Source organism: Rhamphochromis sp. 'chilingali' (assembly GCF_963969265.1).
Source record: "Rhamphochromis sp. 'chilingali' genome assembly, chromosome: 5".
Taxonomy (NCBI): domain Eukaryota; kingdom Metazoa; phylum Chordata; class Actinopteri; order Cichliformes; family Cichlidae; genus Rhamphochromis; species Rhamphochromis sp. 'chilingali'.
The window spans coordinates 9073366-9094285 of record NC_137932.1 but is presented as its reverse complement, the minus strand read 5'-3'; the positions used below and the strand labels follow the sequence as shown (position 1 = coordinate 9094285).

Below are 20920 nucleotides of genomic sequence, written 5' to 3'. Positions count from 1 at the left end.
TGTTATTAAGTACTTTGATATACACTACTGTTTCCGGTGAGTTCACCAGGACTATTCTCAAATACCTCTATGAAAAATTTCCAGAATTTTCAAAGCTATCATGCATTATACTGTAGATACATTACAGAATGCTATACTGTGTAACACTGACATCTGCAGGATGATAGGAGTATAAAAGAACTGCGGCACTGTGCCCTGTGGCCTTTCAGTTTTTCACTTCCCACTTTAATTTTTTAAAAATACACATGTATTTGCATTTTCATATTTGATTTGCATTGTCCACAAGGTGAAAAGAGTAATCTAATTACAGAGAATAAATAATCTATATAATTGATTTCCAAGACACTGCTGGTATTAACCAGTATGAACTGAAATTAAACTACTATTAACACATTCATGCTTGCAATCATTAAAAAAAACAACAGCAAGAAAATCTAAAACACTGATACACTGTCGCTGATGCTGACATAGCACCTGCCATATCTGATATTAGTATGCATGGGACAGAATTCATGGATCATATGAGAGATTAAAAATGTTGAAACGTCTTTGGGTCTTCTGCGAGGTTAAAGATTAATTTGTATTTATAAGGAAAAAGTCCAGTGGTCAGGCATATTAAAAACATTTCAACTGGCTTTACAGGCTATTTTAAAACATATTCAGTTTTATATTACAAATGTCAACATAAAATCACCTGCCATATTTTTTTTAAACAGACATGGCAGACATTTTTAGATATAATGCATGTTTATTCTCATGTGCTCTTATTGAATAAGATTAATAACAATGTTTTATATATTTTAAGAATATGGTTTTTATTTACCATCACTATTATGTTAAATGACAATTTCCCTCTCCCTCAAAATTCAGAGGCGCTCAATCAGCAATAACAACAAAAAGTAAATTTCAAACGGATGTATTTCAGGAGGAAAAATGTGAAGACAACTACTAACTTGGTATGCGAGACTGTTCTAGCTTTGTGGCATTTTAGGAATGCTGACGCACACTTCCTGTTTCCTGTCCATTCAGGAAATGGCAGAGTTTCACCCCTTGGCTAACACAGCCATTCCAGTCTCTTATCACTAACTGTCTGTGCTCCCCCTGGGAAGGCTCAGTTGAAGACTGCTGTAATTTAGTAGTTAGCTGCTTTTAAAGGCTTCCTATGGGTTGCCGTTCAAAATGGGGGGTATGTTCGGGTCAGTCACCCCTTTCATCATTTTAACATGATCGAAACTAGAGTTAGTAACTCAGTCTACACATTGCTGCCATTTGTTTTCACGAGGGAGGTGATGTACTTTAAAGTTATTTTTATTTTTGTTTCATCCAGAGTGTTAGCTTTACTTTCACACTTAAGATGTCAAACGTCTTTTTTAAAAAACAAAACAAAACACAAACGCTGCTATTTTCTCTAATGATCGGTGAACTGAGACACATCCTCGTTGTCTCAAACACCAAACTGTAAAAAGTGATAGTCACCACTAAAGCCCTACATGAGAAATGCTTTTACAGCATTGTAATTTCAAATTTTTGATTTAAATACAAGAACTGCAAGTTCTTATTTACAAAAGACATAAATGCAAGAATAACGTCTCTTTGCTAAGCACTTAAAAAAAATCTGCTGAATTACTTATTTTTTTTAGAAAAATAAAAAAAAGTGCAAAGTATTGTGCATGTAATCTCAGGGTTCTAGTTTCTGTACCATGCAAATGTTTAATCTTCAACTTTACCTGTGCTGACTTCTCTGGGTCCAGATGTTGCTTTACAACATGAGTGAACTGTATTTGTATATCCATCGTCCTAATACGCATCATACATCAGTTCTAAGAATGCAACCTTATGCTCCATCGAGAAAAGGCGCTGACATGAAGCCGCGTTGCATATCTGACTGATATCCGCTACAGACAGAAGAAGCCATGAATATCTTTAACATTCACTTAGAAGGCAGGTGTGAAAAACGTATCCATCACTCTATTTAAAAGAAAAAGTATCATCAAAAAGCTATGTGGTCCTTTATCCATTCAAGTCATGGTTTTTTAAGAGATTTCATTGTCCACAACGAAAAACATTCTCTTTTTCTGTCATCACGGCTGCATCTCATATTGTCCTTCCGTGGCAATAAAAAAGTCGTTGAGAGTGTTCTGAAGATATTCAAAAGTCGGTCGGTCGTCAGGCTTCTGCTTCCAGCACACCATCATGATATCATACAGTTCCTCTGGACAGCCGTCTGGACATGGCATCCTGTATGACCTGTCTAGACTCCTGATCACCTCTGGGTTCGTCATACCTGATGAAGAGAGAAAAAAAGCATGCACTTTGACAGATACTTTGTAACTTTTTTTTTTCATAAGATAGCAAAGCAATATTTGAGCTGTTTTCTGTGAATATGAAGTTATTTCAAATAACCCATACCTGGGTATGGTATTCTTCCGTAGGTGACTATTTCTGTCAGGAGGATCCCAAAGGACCAGACATCCGATTTGATGCTGAACGTCCCAAAGTTGATGGCCTCTGGAGCCGTCCATTTAATGGGAAACTTAGCACCTGATTATTAGACAAAAGTAAAAGGAAAAAAATGGAAGGAAGTTGTGTTACTTGTTGTTCACTGTGAAGGATATGTAGGTGTGTTCGCATTTGTGTAAATGTTTATTTTCCTTTTAATGTGGGATGATTAATGGGCAGGAAATACTCTGAAATAATGAGAAAGCTTTCCATTAGAGAATTTACAGATCATTCTGTCGCTCTGATAAATCTATGGGTTCTATTTTCTTGTTTTTTTTACAAGATTTTCAATCACTGTGACAGATTTATATGTTTTTAATTCACAGAGTTAGACAAAATGTAAATACAATTCCAAATATATATTGATATTAGAATATACACTTGTATACACCTGATTGAAAATTATGGGCATTGTACTCACACTTTTATAACATACTTTAAAAACACAATATGCTGTTTTAAAAATAATTGAAGCAATCACTCTTTACTAATTTTGGTAGGGGAGGAGGGTGAGTTTCTGCTAACAGAGGAAATGACCTTCAGCTCAAAAAAGGATTTCGGCAGCTGCGCTTACATGTGAAGTGGTGATTGAATGCTATATGTGCTATATGTGCCTTTTTCAATTAAAGTTAAGCTCAGATGATTAAATGAAATCACATTTTTTCTATTTTACACATTCGCCCTCACACGCGCACACACCAAGCAGTATATCGCTCCCGACGAGCATCAACAAGAGTGCTTTGAAACAATTTCAAAAATCTTCCTTATAATGAACGACGCATCGTGCTGCGTGCACTCCTGTGTGTACCACCGCAGTCATAGTCACAAACCCCGTAACTCAGTTCAAACATGGTTTTACTGCTTTGCTTTTTTTGAAACAAAAGTAAATATAACAAAATCTCAGCAACTATAAGCTACGGAAACCTGCCCACCAAAAATCAGCACATACCAACCAACTCATTGCAATAGAGCATGCATGCTGCTGCAAATCCAGAACTTGCCCGACACAATGAAACGAACGCTACAGTATTAATGCACAAGTGCAGGCTAGGAGAAGGACGCAATAGAAATAAGTAATGTGAAATTACCAATTTTAAGTGATGGTTTCTTAATCTGTGAAACAAATCAAGTTATTAAAAAAAAAAAAATCAGTATCTTAAACAAAAAAGGTCAAAATTTCTGTGTAGACATTTTTTTTTTAAGTTTCCACTACTTAATATGATTTAATTATCTGTTAATTATTGAGCACTTTGGTTTAAAGTTAAGAATTGAATTCTATATTCTGCTGTATATTAACTAAAGGCCCTCTTGAGACATTTATCAGACACTATTGATTGTCGTCCTTAATGTTGAAAACTACAGAAAAATACATTATATAAAAACAACCTATATTACTAATAGAAGAAGGAAAACTTGGGTCATAAATTTCTAAAGGAGATGGAAATGTGTCTTCAGACAAGACGTCAGCGTTTCTTTGTGACGCGAGTGTTTCTAAAATCCTGTTTGTGGCACCGGAGGCGCGTTTACGTCAAAACTACTGCACCTTCTTGAGCCGTGTATTCTGACTCGATGATTCTGGCCAGGCCAAAGTCTGCTATCTTGCAATGCAGCGTCTCGCTGACCAGTATGTTAGCTGCACGCAGATCACGGTGGATGTAGTTCTTCTTCTCAATGTACGCCATGCCTTCAGCTATCTGGTATATCCAAAGAAATAGCAGATTTGTTAGATCAAATGTCAATTCAAGAAATGTTGGTTTTCCATCGTAAAAACACACAAGACAACAGCACATCAGTTTGATAGGAATCTGAATGTCTTATAAAAGCCGAGCACATGCAATGAGGCCTCTACAGCGAGCTGTATGTGTTAATACTTATGTTCACATTGTAAAAAAAAATGACAGTAGAGTGGGTTTAACAGGATGTGCCAACTCTCAGGAAGTCAAAAGTTTTTTGGAGGGCCAAAAGAGTTCTGGGGGAGCTCACTGTGGATGGAAAAATAGCATGATTTCCTGTCCGGATGTTAATAATTGACGTAGGGTGAGGCTTTCAAATCAGACAAGCAAAAGCACCACCACAGAAACCACATAGCATCTGCTGACAGTTTCCGTGTGTGTGATGCCAAAGCGCATAGTATATGGTACTTTCAAAATGTTACTGTAGAGCAGCAAGAATGTAAAAATAGACATTGAGGTCAGCCAGATGGCTAGTGTATTTGTTTTTTAACAAAGCATACACTCATCTTTTAATTAAAGATTAAAGTCACGCTGACTATCACAGTCAGAAGCAGCAGAAGAGACACAAATGAAAGAATTATGGAAACACTCAGAGCAAAAAGAAATGTTTTGGCATTTACAAGATTACAGTATCAGTGACTGTTATCGCTGAAAATGTCATGCACACACGATAGTTAACTGAAATCATGTAACTGAATTTCTTTATTAGAAGTTTCCTACCTGTGCTGACATGTCGATCAGCTTATTTAGCTTTAGCTTTTTCCCTTCGTCTGTTTTTAGAAAGTCTAGAAGACATCCTGCAAATAAAAAAAGAGAAGCACATATTATCTGAAACTACTGTGGTTTAATTGAAACTTCTACCTACATATCTCCTAACAGAAAAGCTCTGTAATGTTCCAGTTGTTGTTGGGGGCTTTTGGATTGGTGCACATTTTGAAAAATGAGGATACGGCAGAGTTGTCTAGCCGTTAGCCATAATAAGAGCCGTCTGTTCAGTCTAAAGTGAGTCAGTACAACAAGCACCAGTCTAATCAAAACCCAAACCAAAGATTTTAATATTCATTTCCTGGTGAAGTCAGTAGGTGTGATATTTAAATTAGCTTGCCTTTACTACAGAATCTCATTTAGCACACCAATACACCGAACATTAAGGCCTTAAGCAATAGCCATATAATCAAACAGTTGCAAAAGACGAATATTAAAAGAGTCACAAATATTGTTGTTAATGTGTTTAGATAATACATTATATTCCTCAACTTTGGGATGAATATAAAAAAGAAAAAGTGTAACATATATCTCATGTCATCTTATGTTATCTTAATGTCCACGTGTATATATTTTTATATATATTTTGGCGTAACAACTCTGCGATCGGCCCTGGCGCAGATGTTTTTTTACGCCCCCACCTTGTTGTTACCGTAGCGGCTATGACTGTGAACTTCTCTATAACATTTGCCAAAAAATGGTTGCATAGTTGACGTCAACAGGTTCGCACACATTTCCGCAAATGATAAAAGCAAAGTCAGGAAGAACAAGTAATATGTTTCAAAGCATGTTTCCCACCAGTGATACGCTTCAGAAAAGGAACCAACTTTTAATCAGTTGCAATTGGGTAAAATTCAGTTCATAAGTTAAATGCTTTCTGCATGAGTAAAGTTAGGCCTTGGGTGACAAACATCTGTAACTTGTGCTATGGTTTATTTTATCAGCGATATCAACTGGGCGCCTCCCACCTTCCAGGCGCTGTGGCGCTGTGGTACACCACCAGCTGCATCGTTAGAAGGTTTGCATTTTTGCTAAATTTTGTATGTTATCAACACTCTTTTTGGTTTAGTACTAATTGGGAAATGTCAGGTATTACTGTTTTATTGAATGATACAAGTTAGTTGCCAGTTTATCAGTACTGGAATTTGTAATGACGACTGAAAATTTAAAATGTAAAGAAGAGAGGGGAGAAAACACCCTTCAGCAGAGAGCACTCTGCAACTTCCCTGTTGACAAAAAACAACAATAAGCTGATCCAATCAGAGTGAAGAGTGTAAATGATTAAATAAATAACAAGTGTTACGCAAATCTGTTTGTATTTCGTGTCTCTGGAAGAAAAACAATATTGGCTGATATGTTGGAATATCAGATTTACAAATCACCAAATGTTGGTGTTTGTATCAATCTTAAAAATCTTATATTTGGTTGGCCTATAGAATTAAGACTAACCAAAAAATCGCTCTTTGCCCACAGTTTCGAACTGCTTCCAAAAAGATATTTTTGTTTATTGGAAACACTTGTGTTGTTCGGACAATCAAGACAGCCCTTAATGCCACTGCGACTATGTTCTTTAATATTTTCAAGTAAATTGTTTTAAAAAACAATCATGAAAATCAGTACCAGATTACTTCTGTTTTAATTTATTGGTGAAAGTCCAATTTGTACTACATTATATATATATATTGTAGTTAATATTTAATTATTAGCAACTCTTAAAACTCTTCTTTGTTTCACTTACCATTGATCATAAATTCGGTGACAATAAGAATGGGCTCCTTAGTGACAACAGCATGAAGTCGTACCAGTCGGTCATGCCTCAACTGCTTCATCAGGTTGGCCTCCTGAAGGAAGGCCTCAGGCGCCATTGTCCCCTCCTTTAAGGTCTTAATAGCAACCTTCTGGGTGTTCTTGTAGTAACCTGCCAAATAATTCAAACAGAATGCTTTATTGACTTTGCCGTCTTGGTTTATTAGGTGTCTTCAAACAGTTTGATCGGTGGCTTTCCCTTACCCATCCACACTTCCCCAAACTGTCCGGCCCCCAATTTCTTCACCATTTTCACTGTCTCTCGAGGAATCTCCCATTCATCATGGGCCCATGGCTGCTGAGGGGCCATAGGCTTACAGGGAGCATACAGTCGCTGACATAACCCATCTGCCGTGTCTGCACCCAAATACGATACATTCAGATATAACAAACAAAAATCTTTTCCATCTTTCTTTGCACAAGTGATAAATATAGTTACAGAAACTATACATCTCATCTTTCATTAGATAATTCTAAAAGCATGTTTGTTCGTGCATTTCTTTTTCATAAGTTGATCTTTGAGACAACCTTTCTCAAGATCTGGCCTGCTTATCTTGTGGTTTAGTCGCAGGAGTGGAAAGACTATCACTCCTCTCACTCAGGAAATGCACAACACATCACAAGGGTCGAACTTCCCCCTTTAATTCAAAGTCACTGCAGATGTTTTAGAATTCAAAGCAGCAAGCTTAATATGAGTCCAATTAATGCAAGATGCAGGTTTTACAATTATAAATGCTGAATTGGAAACATGGAAACAGAAAATCCTGTGCATAGATATGGTTTCTTAAATTATACATCTCTGAAAATACAAACTTTTTGAGGGTGGAGATGTTGTATTTGTAGTTGTTACTTACGGGTATAGTATTGAACCAATTCCTGTAGGGTCGGGAACGTGTTGGAAGGGGAGATGTAGTAGCCACCTTTGTCCAAACAACGGATTTTGTAATGTTTTACTACATCTCCTCTTTCTCCTTCATAATCTTTGACTGACAGCGAGAATGACCCTGAGAGGGGAAAAAAGGACATTTGGGTTTATTGACCACAATGAAAATAAATAGAGGTAGCTGCTAAAAATGTGAGTTGTGGCATGATCTCGGAAAGATACTGATGGTGGTCACCTTTACAGGTCTCACTCTCTCGAATTAGAAAGGACCCTGGTTTATTTCCGGGTGCTAAAAGTAGCCTCTCGGTTTCTCTTCTGCCCAAATCCTTGAAAAACCATCTGCAAGAGAGAGCACCACAAAACCACAGAAGTCACTCTTCCTGAATATAATAATACAAAAACCCCGTATAACAGCATTAATCAATCAATAGATGTGTGCTACATTTCATTTCATAATATTTCAAGCTTACTTTTCCACTTCCAGCGTATCTGCTCTGGCTACATAATTCGATGGTATCAAGCCTTCTTGTCCAGTCGTCAGCAGTCGGGCCAGCCACCATTCTCCGGTTCTGTACACCAGACAAACATGCCGAATTCATTTTATTTCTCTGTGCGCTTTCTTTATTGTCACTTTCACTACTGTGGGAACCATAGAACGAGACTTACTCTTGCAATACTTTAAGTTTGTCTCCCTTTCTGAAAGGCAGATCACTGTCGTTGGTCGCTTTGAAGTCGTGTTGTGCAATAAATATAGTGTCATCTAAAGGAAAGAAGAGCACAGAGTTTCTTTAAAAGTGTATTTTTAATCTAATTTTTACCTGACGTGATCCTGTGTTCTAACATGCGCAATTTGTGGCAATATTGTTTTCATTCTCCGAGCAACCGCTGTGTTATTTTACATCTGTGACATTAACATTACTTTCATGTGTTTGCAATCTCATCTATTCCCCAGAAGAAAACAGAGGAAATTCAACCAAGATTTTGATCACAAAACTGTAGCTCTTATTACTGCCACTAATGTCTCTTAACGCAGCAGCAGTTGGGTCCGTGAATGCAGGCCTGTCACTTTCCACTATGATGGTTGATATATGCAAGGAAGTTTGTGATTACCATTATTTGTATAGGCGTTTCCACTTCGTCCCTTGAAAGAATTGGGAGGAAAAAAAGAAGACTTTGATTATGTCCAGTGTGTCAAGTAAACCTTTTGAGGTAATTAGAGTAAAATTAGTTTCACATCCGAGTAAATCTTTTTAGTGTTTTACTTACTATATGGTTTGATGACGGGGAGGCATGTGATTTGTGTTTTCCTTTGCGGAATCCTTCTTCTTTTTCTTGTTTCTCGCCACTGCAAGTGCAGCCCATCCTGCGTGTTTGGTGGAAACCTCTTTTAGCTACGTTACATGACGCTAACATTTACTAAAATCACATATCTAATTACAGAATGCACTGTTTAGTGTAGTATCAGTAAACAATGATCCAATAAGTTTCTGGAAAGAGACTCACATAGCTACAATGTGCTTATTACTTTGCTGTTACCTGATCAAACAGATGAGCTTTACTGCTGCTGTTTTTAGTCTCCACTCCTCCCACTGCAGGGCCTGCTCTTTGACTTCATGCCCGGTGCTGGAAAATGACATCTAATGACTCAAAATTGCTAAAATGTATTTAGTGAGCGTCTCTTTAGGTGTATCGCTTGGTAACAGGTGACCCAAGAAAAATAATAAAATTGAAACAAGAAAACAAAAAAACTAAAACTGGCTCTCAAAAGAGGAAGTGAAAATGTGTTTACAGCTCTTTACCATTGCATTAGCATGTACAGTTTATGGTGGGGCTTCATTGTCATGTTCCAGTTAAAAATAGAGGAAAAGAAAACGGCTAAAAATAGCTAAAAACACACTGGTGTAGAAATGTCACCAAACTAAGTGATGGTGTTAAACAAGAACTGTTGTTTATCTGAAGCAAGTTGTATGAGGTGTTAATGTTAAAAGTTAAAAGTGTTTTTTAGATCACAAAGTCAAATATAGTTGATGTAATGTGTATTACAGAAGCTAAAGATAATGACTGCACATGCAAATACACAACACTGATAAAATAATGATGTAGCAGATTTGGACTGTGTGTGTTTTATACTGTAAGCGTAAGTACCGTATTATGAATATCGATGGTTTAATTACGTCTTAAAATGGAAAATTACACCTAAAACAGCAAGAGCAGTGCTTTAATATTCAGTGGTTTGTAATAACAAAATGTCATGTGAAGAAATGCATGACTTTAGGGAGGCTTTACACAAACCGTTGACTTATGGATTTCACCCGAAAGAAAGTGATAATTGGAATGAAAATTAATAATAATAATTAGTCTTGATACTTTTGCCAATTTTCTACCGCACATATTTTATCATCCACGTTATGCGTTATGTTTTGTTTAATTTGTGATGTGTTTTACCAACATTGTACAACATTATTTAAATAAAATAATACTTACACTATTATGTTCACCACTACCTCACAATATCTAGAAATTCTCAGTCCCTGTCACTGCTCTATAACGTCATATTTTCATTCAGCAGATAAATACCTTTAGCTTGTCTTTGGCTCGTGTCTTCAGAAGTACTCCAGATGCAAAATGTCTTCAATTTCCTCATTGAAAACTGAGTGCTTGTCAGTGTGTCACTCTCACTCACTCATTTTGGTTTGGAAAGTTTCTCTCTCTCTTTTGCTCTGCTCTAATTTCTCTCTCTCTCTTGCTCTCGCTCTCTCTCTCTCTCTAACAGTGAAGACCAGGACCTCCCCTTGGGGGTTACATTCAGTTTACTGGAAACAGACAGCAGTTTGCTTTTTTATCTGCTCTCTTATATTTCTCCCTTGATTCTCAGGCAGATGATCTACCTACAGAGTGCAAAAATAATCTTCTGATTAAACTTCACTTGCAGTAGTTACTCTGCCCCAGTCCTGCAATTAGTCAGTGAGCACAACTGATAACTGTATTTCATCTATTAAAACTCACAAATGTATGGTCCTCAAAGTTATTGGTCAAGAAGGACTTTAGGTTAGTTATCAGTAGAGCTCGTTGTACTTCAGAATGTGTAGATGCGGTCAATGATTTGCAAAATTTGTGCCTGTGATCTTTTTTTAAAAAATGCAAATGACCTTTGGTATCAAATCAACAATGCGATGGAAAAAAGAAACGTCTGCACTGTTTTGTATTGTGTGTCTGGGTGATTGGTGTTAAATGTAGGTGTGGTGGAGTGTTGTCTGCTCAAGTGTATAAGATGCAAGATAAAGAAACAGGGCATGGTTTCCATGACACACATTTCAGTTCCTCTGCTGGCCTCTGCTACTCATATCTTTACCTTTCAGTGTCAAGAAACATGTTTACAGTAATACTGTAAAACAATACACAATTCGAGCCACAAGAGGGAGTGTTTAGCTACTAGTGGGATGTGCAACCACCCTGGTAATATACCCCTTTTATAAATTTTATGCAAGTTTTAATGTCAATAATTGATTGCTATTGTGTTAATTAATATTTTTATTGCAGTAACAATAGCAACAAATGAGGGCCTTGCAGCTCTTCTTTTGCCTATATTGCCTGATGACCACAGAAAACAGTAAAGTGTGAATGTGTATATCCAAAAAATGCACCCAGTTTCAGTCTGTTTCCATGTAATAACAGAGCAAGATTTCACAATTCCCATTTACTGATTTACTGATACTTTTTCATTATAAAGGCTGTATGCAATAAGTTCTATTACACAGGAAACCCCAAAATAGTTAAATATAGTCATATGAAAATGTTATGCCAGCACTCTGTGCAGTACTGTAAAAAACAAACAACACTCATACGGCTTCCATAGCAATAAAGAAGGTAAAGGTAACCCAAGAGCCACATCTGAGACTCTAAATGCCTCATTCAGTGCAGCATGTTTACAAAACAACTGAATAAGTATGGCCGGTTTGAAAAGGTCACAAAGGGGAAACGCTCTTCTCTCTAAAATGAGCATTTTAGGCTTGCAAAGATGGATCTGAATAAACCTAGACTACTTAAATACTGTCTTTTCAACCAACACGACCAGCATGAACATGTTTGGCCATGATGCTTTTGCCAAACAAACCAAAACCAAACACAGCATGTTATCACAAACGCCTCATACCACTGTCTAGTATGGCGGTTGGGTACCTTGCAGGTATCGACTCCACCATGAACTCACCGTTAAACCAAAGTATTTTAGAGTCAAATGTGAGGTCATCTGTCCAACAGCTAAAGTTTGGCTGAAACTGGATCTTGTACAATAATAGCTGGACAATGCACAGCAGCAAACCTACAAGAGTATGTCTGAAAAAATCAAGATGTTTTAGTGACCCAGTCAAAGTCCAGACCTCAAATGCTGTTACAGGATATTAAGAGAGCTGTGCATACACAAATACCTTAATTTCAATTTCAATTTCAATTTTATTTCTATAGCACATTTAAAAGTCACAGGTACAACAAAGTGCTTCACAGACGAGCCACACTTGCAGGTTTACAGCAAAAGAAAACAATCAACAACAAAAAATACAGTTATAGGATGGTACTATTGCAACAAGCATGAACCGGGAAGAAATTAAGCTAAGTAGTTTGAAAGGCAAGCTTAAACAAATGGGTTTTTAACCGTGATTTGAAAGATTGAATAGTTTCCGACGCACGGACATCAACCGGCAGGCTGTTCCACAGTTTTGGTGCAGCAAAAGCAAAGGCACGATCCCCCTTCGTCTTTAGTCGAGACATTGGTTGCATTAGGAGCCCCTGATTAGAGGATCTGAGTGCCCTTGTAGGGATATATAAATTAAGAAGGTCAATCAAATAACTGGGTGCCAAGTTATTTAAGATTTTAAAAGTGTATAGAAGAATTTTAAAAACAATACGGTACTTGACAGGAAGCCAATGGAGGTTAGCTAGAATAGGAGTGATATGATCCTGTCTTCTAGTGCCGCTTAAAAGGCGTGCTGCGGCATTCTGGACTAATTGTAGGCGTTGGATGAGGGAGAGTTGGAGGCCTAAGTAAAGAGAATTACAATAGTCCAGTCTAGAGGTTATGAAAGCATGAATGAGCCTTTCAAGGTCCTTGTGTCGTAGGTAAGGCATTGCCTTCGAAATTTGGCGTAGTTGGTAGAAGCTAGTTTTTACCACTGCAGCCACTTGCTTATCTAATTTGAGGGAACTGTCCAGCACTACTCCCAGATTTCTGACAGTAGACGATAGATGACTGGCATAAGAACCTAAGGTCCCTTAAGAAGCTAGTGTTAACTAGTGTTTTTCATATAAATATTGCAATGTATGAAATGAGTGTTATGACAATGTTCTTTTTCACACGACTGTGTGTTGCTTATAATGACTTCTCAATGCAATACCACCAAATACTTAATAAAGATACACTTTAGGTTAGTGAGTCGAGCATCGATAGGACATCTTTCTGCTGGTATATAAAATGGTTACTGGGCAAAAATGTGGCCATAATTTAATCTTATGTTAGTTAGCTTACTTTTAATGGTTCTGATACTATTGTTGTTTATAGCACTAGTCAAAAGGAGACTTAGGTTTGGCAGTATATATTTTCTTTGGTTTTGTTTTAATGTTGCCTGCAAATAGAAGGGCATACAAGGAATTAATAGGCAGTTCTGAAATACATATAATGTCTGTTTATTTATTGCTTCCCGATGTTCCCCAGTGTTGACACTAGAGGGTGTAACCAGACTTATTCTAATCCCAGATTGTCCTTACAGTAGGTCAGTTCAAAGTTGGGGAATCATTTGTGACTAATTCTTGGCGTTTCTATGTATATATGACCTTTACAATGACATCACCTATAGAAGCATAGTGTTGAACCGTTGTGGATTCCTCTGTGTGTTGTATGTGGTGCAGGTGTGCAGATGTGAAATCGAATGCAAACGTGACTTATCTGGGGCAAAAATTTAGCAAGATGGTGTGCGGTCAGTCTATCAAAGTACAACAATGCTTTGGTTTTTCACACCATACAAAACAGTTAACCAGGTCTTTCCTTTTTTCACCACACAATGCACTGCCAAGGGAATTCACCCCTCTTCTTCAGAGTGAGACAATAAACACAAAACAATATGTCCTTGAGTTATCTAGCAGTAATTATGACCCTTTCATGTCTCCCGTGCATGCTAAATTGCTATTAAATATTGAGAATAAATCAAAGAACCGTATAAGGAAGATATCAGTCACAGTATACTGTAACCTATAAGTGCACCGAACAATAAATCTTGCAACACCGGAAGTGTTTGTTTCCTATGGGGGGGTTTATACAACACACAACGTGGGGATATTACTCTCTGGGCAACACTTCACAGGTTTTTGTTTGGACCACCTGTGCTGTGTGTGGGGATTGTGCTATGCTGTAGTTCACTGAAGGAACAACCTTGCTTCACTGTACACACATGTACACACATTTACACAAAGCAACACACACACACAGGCTGCAGGTGCATGGTGAGTGTTATTGAGTGCGTCCTGGTTACTAACTGCCGTTTCTCTTTATACTCTTTTCTTCTAGTTTTCCATCAGCCCTTGTTTTCTTCCCAGGGCTTGGCGGATGCTCGTGTACAGCTCTGTTGGGGTCCCCAGACATTGCATCCTGCCTGCAGAAGGGTCATAAGTGGCCCCACAGGATAACCTGAACAACAGTGGGAAAGAAAGGGAGCGTGGGTCTCCTTTAGTAAATGCACTTCTGACCACCTCTGTGCCAAAAGTATACATGCTGCCAATAGATACTTTCAACTCCCATTATTAATGTGAGTGTGCACTGCATGTGACTGCAAATGTGCGTGTTTTATAATTGTGTGTTAGTGGGGGTGGGGGTGTTTTCAGAAAAGCTCTACAGTGATTTCTGTGCAGCAAGCTAGTGTTGTTTCAAATCTTACCATAGGTTTTATTTATTTAGATACACAGACAGACACACATCCACTCACACGTGTACTTTTTGTCCATTTTTGATTGTGGTCCCCACAAGATGAGTAATACCTAGATCACGCACATTCACACGCACGCACTTTCCTCAATTTTGATCCCCCTCCGCATCAGAAGTGGCCCCTCTTTGACTTCCTCTCAGTGTGGGAACCTTTTTTATCCTCTGTCACACATAGACTGAGAGAAGGTCTTTCTGTTACATTTGCCATAAAAAGACAAAGTGATTGTCAATAAAGAAGGAACAATTGAGCTCCCCCGATGTATTGAAAACCTTTTGCTGTACCTCCAGGATGTTCATGAGTTTTAGTTGAGCTTCAGTTTTCCTTGTACTATTTTCCCATATTATGCTCTTTGTACTGCAGACATAACACACCACTGGTTCAGCTGTATTATAGCTTCATTTGTCAAATTCACTGTAATAGCACTTTTAATCAGACAGTATACTGTATATAAGATAGCAGCTATAATTTGCTGAATTCAGCATGTTTATCTAGCAGTTATTTCTTCCTTTGCATATTTAAGGTGAAAATAATGCATGACTATAAGATTCTAAGTTACCAGTAGCTGCACTGCCCTTAATTAAAGGCTGCTTATGAAACTTTCAAAAAACACATGCAGTAGGATTTTGCATTAATGTACTTGGGAGCAAATCTGTGCAGCTGTTCCAGGGGCAAGTTGCTCTGAGGTAAACATAGCTGCGGGAAAACCCCTTATTATTGTGCTCCGGATGACGTTCCTCACTCTTCCAGTGTTTACTGTGGAAATTATCCTGTGCCAGCGGGCAGGTGCTTCCTCAAAAGGTCTTTGCTTTTCCAGAAGATTTGAGGATTCAGTTCATCTCAGCAAATCAAACACTCCTGCAACATTCTTGCCAGACAGTAACAAATATTTTTATTCGATAGGATTAGAATTAAATGCTGATGACATTTCGAATTGAAAACAGATTCTGCTTTCAGTGAAACTCATTTTGAAAAACAGTTGATCACATTTCCTCCTCTGTAAACAAACTGGGACTGCCCTTATCGCAGACAGCTTCCATCTCTAATCTGGAGCATGTTTAAACACATAACTATGATTTAAATGAGCTCGTTTATATAAGACTATGCTTTGCTACATATTTTAAGAAAGAGTTATTTAGTGGGCACATTGACATATAATGTAAAAGATCTCTATTCTCATCCCTGCTTACTAAATGGACAAAAAATACCTGTTGGTTGCTGGACTAGACTAATTTTTTTGACTGGTGTGGTGACATCGCACGCTTCTTACGGTTGGCATTATTTCTGCTGTTTGGTACAGCCAAAAGGCCCAAACAACACAAATGAATTGTTGAAACACAGTAAGTCAAATAAGCTCAGGTGAAGCCTAGCAAATAGCTAGCTACTTAGTCAGCACAACTGGCCACACCTCTAATAATAGAAACTTTAAGCCTTAACAGAACTTGAATGGGTGACGTATAATAAAAACCTCCATGTTCTCTGATACACACCCACGTTGGAACAGTGTCTCGTACCAGGTTAAACGTTTTTTAATTTCAGCTATAATGCTACAGTCATGCTAGGGAAAATGACAGCTAGAGACCACAGAACAACAAAACATTTTTCTTGATGTATTCAGTGAGTGTGCGATCTTTGAAAAGGTTTGAAAAGGGGACCTTGCAGACAATTGTCGCCTTCAAAGCATCTCCGGTGCATGAAGATTGCGAAAAAGTCAGTAAGACTGAAACAGTCTGCCCAGAGCAGCTCGGAGAGCGAATTTGTTACATTACTCCTTAGATTACTTTCATGTTATTCTGTAACATGACTTTAAATGAACTATCACATAATTATCAATTAAGAACAATAAAGCTTAAGCTAACATGCGGTCACAAATCCCTATGCTAATGAGGGCACGCACAATCTTTCTTTGAGGGTTTTTAAGTTTTAACTAGTGCTGTCAGCGTTGATCTCGTTAAAATGACGTTAACGCCCATAACCGTATTAACCCCGCAAATCTCCGTTAGCGAGTTAGCGCGGATTGCCCTGTGCGTGGGGCTACACGGCGTCAACGTGCTACGTGCTACATCAAGTTGATCGCCACAGTGATTTTACAGTAGTAACATGTACAGTTAAAAATTGAGGCTGCAAGCCTGACTGCTCATCAACACCTTTATTAGCTGTTGAAGTTGAGGCTCTGGTTGCTGGGCTGGGGTCAGCATACACTGAGCTTCTAACCTAACTTCACTCTAGGTTCCTTGCTAGCTTTGCGTTAGCATGCTGTCTGTCCTTGATGCAGTTTAACATCATACTCTTGTCCTTTCTTGTCCTTTTATTGAATAGAAATAAAAACATTAGGCCCCTAAGCAATTGTTCTCATCTCCACACATGAATTGAAATTTTCTGATTGTTAAACAAGAAGAGAATGCACGTTTGATGTTTGTTTTTCTTTCTATCCCCATAAACTGAAGAACCTTTGCAACCCGAGTAGTTACATCATTTTAACTGTACACACATTATTGAAAAATAAAAATGTGATTATAGTTGCACTTCATACCCAACAGTATGGGGTGCTGTTTGCAAATTGAAACATGCTGAAATTAACAGCAACATTTTTCCACAGTTTAGCTGAAAACATTGGAAGATCTGTTTTGTTGGCCATCCAAAGGTTCAGCAGTAGTTCACCCTTCAGCAGCTGCAGTCTCCACTTCACAATCGCCGCAGCATATGTGCAGCTAAATTGCTGGACATGCTGGTATGCAAGAAGTGAAGCAGCTCATGGTGTTGAGAAGTGACCAACAGGGAAGAGCAGGCACACAACCTAACCACTACCAGCACACTTTAGCCCTGGAGGTTTTTGTAAAGCTTTTATTTTGGTATTTCCAACATATACAATAAATGTGCATGTTAGCTAAGTATTTAGTTTCCCATAACATTTAGATTTAACACAAAATTGTGTTTTAAATATAAAAAGCTAAATATTTTAGTAAATTTTGTAAAAAGTGACTTGAAAAATATGGTTTAGTAAGGTTTTGAGCTAAATGTGGAAAAATGTTGCTGTTAATTTCAGCTTCAGTTTCAGTTTGCAAACAGCGCCCCATACAACAGTGACCATCAATGTGCAATCAGTCTGCCATCAGATTGCATTTGAATGGAGTCAAGTTGTCAATTACATAAAAGCTGTTTGTGATACTCAGCAATTAATTGTGATAAAACACTGACCTTTCAGTTTGCGATTGACTGTGGTTACCCAGAGGTTGAAGGTGTTACCTTCTTGGCTGATCCAGATTAGCTTCATTTTTCAGCCCCAGAGGATGAGACTTTGTTTTAGCTTGTTTAATTTTAGCTTAGTTGTATATGATGCGTCCACAGACCAACTTTACCATGCCACTGGAGATATTAAATAGATATTTAACTCCCTAGCAGCTAGCTATTTAATAAATTTGGCACACTGGTAAACCACCGGGTAAGCAATATCCTTTATTAATCATTTATTAATCAATCAAAAAATGAAAACCCTCTTTTAGGTTCAGTGACACAGTCAAATTTGCTAGACTAACTAAATGACTCAGCAGTGTCCTGGATAGGCAGAAGCTGTGCCAGCTTGTTAGCGACATGCTACACACTTGTCTGCACACTTGCCTGTCTCACTAAGGATGTGGTAAGACATGCATTTTCATAACAGTCCTACGCAGTAACCAGACTACTTGTGCTGGTCCATATTCATATTCCAGACCAGAATGTGAAAACACCCAAACACAGAAGAATTTTTAAAAAGTTGTTAAGATTTTATATGCCTATTTTTATAGCAGCTAGCTTGCTGTTTTATCTATAAGAGTGTAAGCTAGTCATGGAGGGACTTTTATGTTGCACCCATGGTTTTGTATGAGTGTATGTTGCACCCATACACCCATAAAATGAAGTTCCATTTTCAATTTTTGCATACTCAGTTATTTCCCAAAGGGTCACCATAGCTGATTGATATGCATGACTTCGCAAAGATTCAACACTGAATGTCCTTACTGATGCAGTCATCCCATTTATTTGGGCTTGCAACCAGCACTAGTAGTAGTTAGCTTGAGTGGGGTAGTATCTGAGATCTTTTGCAAGCAAGATGAATGTGTTAACCACTACACCACAGAAGCCCTCGTGTCTGTGCAAAGATAGAGGGGGAAAAAGCAAACAAACTGCACTCCACATAACTGCACTTGTGAGTGTTGCTTTGTAGAGCAAGGAACTCTTGGACACAGATGGCACGTGCACCTGGAATGACTTAAGAGAGTACAAGCTATATTCTTATTTCAATTAGCTAGATGGAAAAGAGTGCTGCAAGTGACAGCAATGATCGACTGCAAATGGAAACACTGAGAGAGGCACATCCATCCGCTCTGTTTATCAGCTATTGCCAGTTACCAAAAGTTTATTCTGTTCATCTGGATGTAGCGTTTTCAGTGGGAGAAACGTTTCGTCACTCATCCAAGTGACTTCTTCAATCTCAGCTGACTGCAAGTTTCCCCAAGCTTAACACAGAGCCATTCCCCAACTCTCTGTGAATGGTACTCATGGTCATTGATCAGTGGGCTTTGATTAGTGGTTGTTGATGAATGGTCATGAGAATTTGCATAATTATGATTAAGGAACTGACCTCCTAGCCCATTGTTCCTTCAGTGGGCTGATTTCAGTCATGATGCAAATGTACTATATAGGGCTGGATCAAGTGACCATGTAACCCTTAGTTACTCAGCAGTAGGCCTAGACTGCTGGGGCTTCCCATGATGCACAGAGTGTTTCTTGTTCACTCAACTCTTTCACTCTCACTACTTTGCATTTAATCATTAGTTATTATTAATCTCTGGCTCTCCTTTACAGCGTGTCTTCTGTCCTGTTTTTCCCCTCAACTAATCACAGCAGATGGCTGCCCCTCCCTGAGCCTGGTCCTGCTAGAGGTTTCTTCCTGTTAAAAGGGCGTTTTTCCTTCCCGCTGTCACCAGATGTTTGCTGATAGGAAGTTATTGGTTGTTGGGGTTCTGCATTAGAAATAGTCTTAACTTTACAATATAAAGTGATTTTGTGATTTTGTGCTGTGTAAATAAAATTTTATTTAATTTTATTTAATTCACAGTAAATTGTGATGACTTATTAGTATAAAGTATTTCAAACTGTACCATGCTTTATAAAAAAATAGTCATAGCAAACAATGTATATATATAAAAAAAAAAATAATAATTTTAATCTATCATAGGTAGTTCCATAGTGTAGTGGTTAACACACACACTTGGCAAGTGAAAATTTCCTGGTTCCATTCCAGCCAGACACAAATCCCCTTTGGAATGTGTCAGGAGCGACATCCACCATAAAACTCTGACAAATTAAACATGCAGCCCCACACACTGTGGTGACCCCTTGTGGTAAGGGAGTAACTGAAAGTAGTTGCGATCTATTATAGGTAGCGTGCTTATTATGTAGTGGAGATTTTTTTTTAAGTTAAACATTTTATTTGGAAGCCTTAATTTGTTGTGTGAAATCTCAGCTTATAAAAGAACAATAAAATTACTTTCAAGTATGTTTAATATCAATATGTGCAGTACACTGAGCAAAGGTAATTCCCTGTACCACAGAAAATCACATAATTCTTCATGTAATTACAGCTGAATCATCTAAAATACATAAGGGCAGGATGTTGTGATACATAAAACCCAGCTCTGGCTTTCATTACCATCTGCTTACACTGATGGCGATCATCTTCAAGTTTTGCTTTGTATATGCAACACTAGAGTACAAGAGTATATTACATACACAGCAGTACACCAAACACATAAATAAATATAATTCGTTTTTTCTAGGTTGCTGAGAAAACTTATTTTACAAGCTTTCTTTCCAAAAGAGTGTGGGTGCTGTATAAGACAGGTAGAAGCCAGAATCCATATATAATTGATTAGAAAAGGTTCAAAGACAAAATATATTGAACCTGAGAATTATATATTTCAAAAATCTGATAAATAAATAAAGATCTCAATTGATTTTTAAAGAACTTTTTATACACAGCACCCAAACAGTTTTGGGGTTATGGAAAATTACACATTTTTTTTGCATGCTTATAGTAGAATCAAAACCTATTTGGTTAAATAGGATACATTCAAAACACCCACAGTCCTGCAGAAAATGTTAAGCAGCAAAACATGTAAAAGAACTGCAGCAATTCTGACAAAAATTGCAGTATGTGTGTGCATGTGTGACATTTGTAAGTTGTTCACAGGAACGGGACCATACTGTCAAGTTTTGGAAAGCAT

General features: G+C 37.8%; 1 protein-coding gene across 1 annotated transcript; it reads right to left on the bottom strand.

Annotated features, from left to right (window-relative positions):
* Positions 1-815: 815 nt before the first annotated feature.
* On the bottom strand, positions 816-10399 carry blk (BLK proto-oncogene, Src family tyrosine kinase). Its single transcript, XM_080882049.1, has 14 exons — positions 10264-10399; positions 9223-9309; positions 8953-9049; positions 8797-8827; positions 8353-8446; positions 8157-8255; positions 7922-8025; positions 7658-7807; positions 7008-7160; positions 6736-6915; positions 4953-5029; positions 4043-4193; positions 2410-2541; positions 816-2284 (listed from the first exon to the last, which is right to left on the bottom strand). The coding sequence occupies exons 3-14, from the start codon at positions 9046-9048 to the stop codon at positions 2082-2084; spliced, it is 1470 nt and encodes a 489-aa protein (XP_080738175.1). The 5' UTR covers position 9049; positions 9223-9309; positions 10264-10399; the 3' UTR covers positions 816-2081.
* Between the last annotated feature and the right edge of the window lie 10521 nt (positions 10400-20920).

Coding starts and splice junctions, on each gene's coding strand:
- blk (XM_080882049.1), bottom strand. CDS start 9,048: ATGGGCTGCACTTGCAGTGGCGAGAAACAAGAAAAAGAAGAAGGATTC. Junction 8,026..8,156: donor GATACGCTGGAAGTGGAAAA/GTAAGCTTGAAA, acceptor TCTCTCTTGCAG/ATGGTTTTTCAAGGATTTGG. Junction 5,030..6,735: donor CACCGAATTTATGATCAATG/GTAAGTGAAACA, acceptor TTTTATTTGCAG/GATGTCTTCTAGACTTTCTA.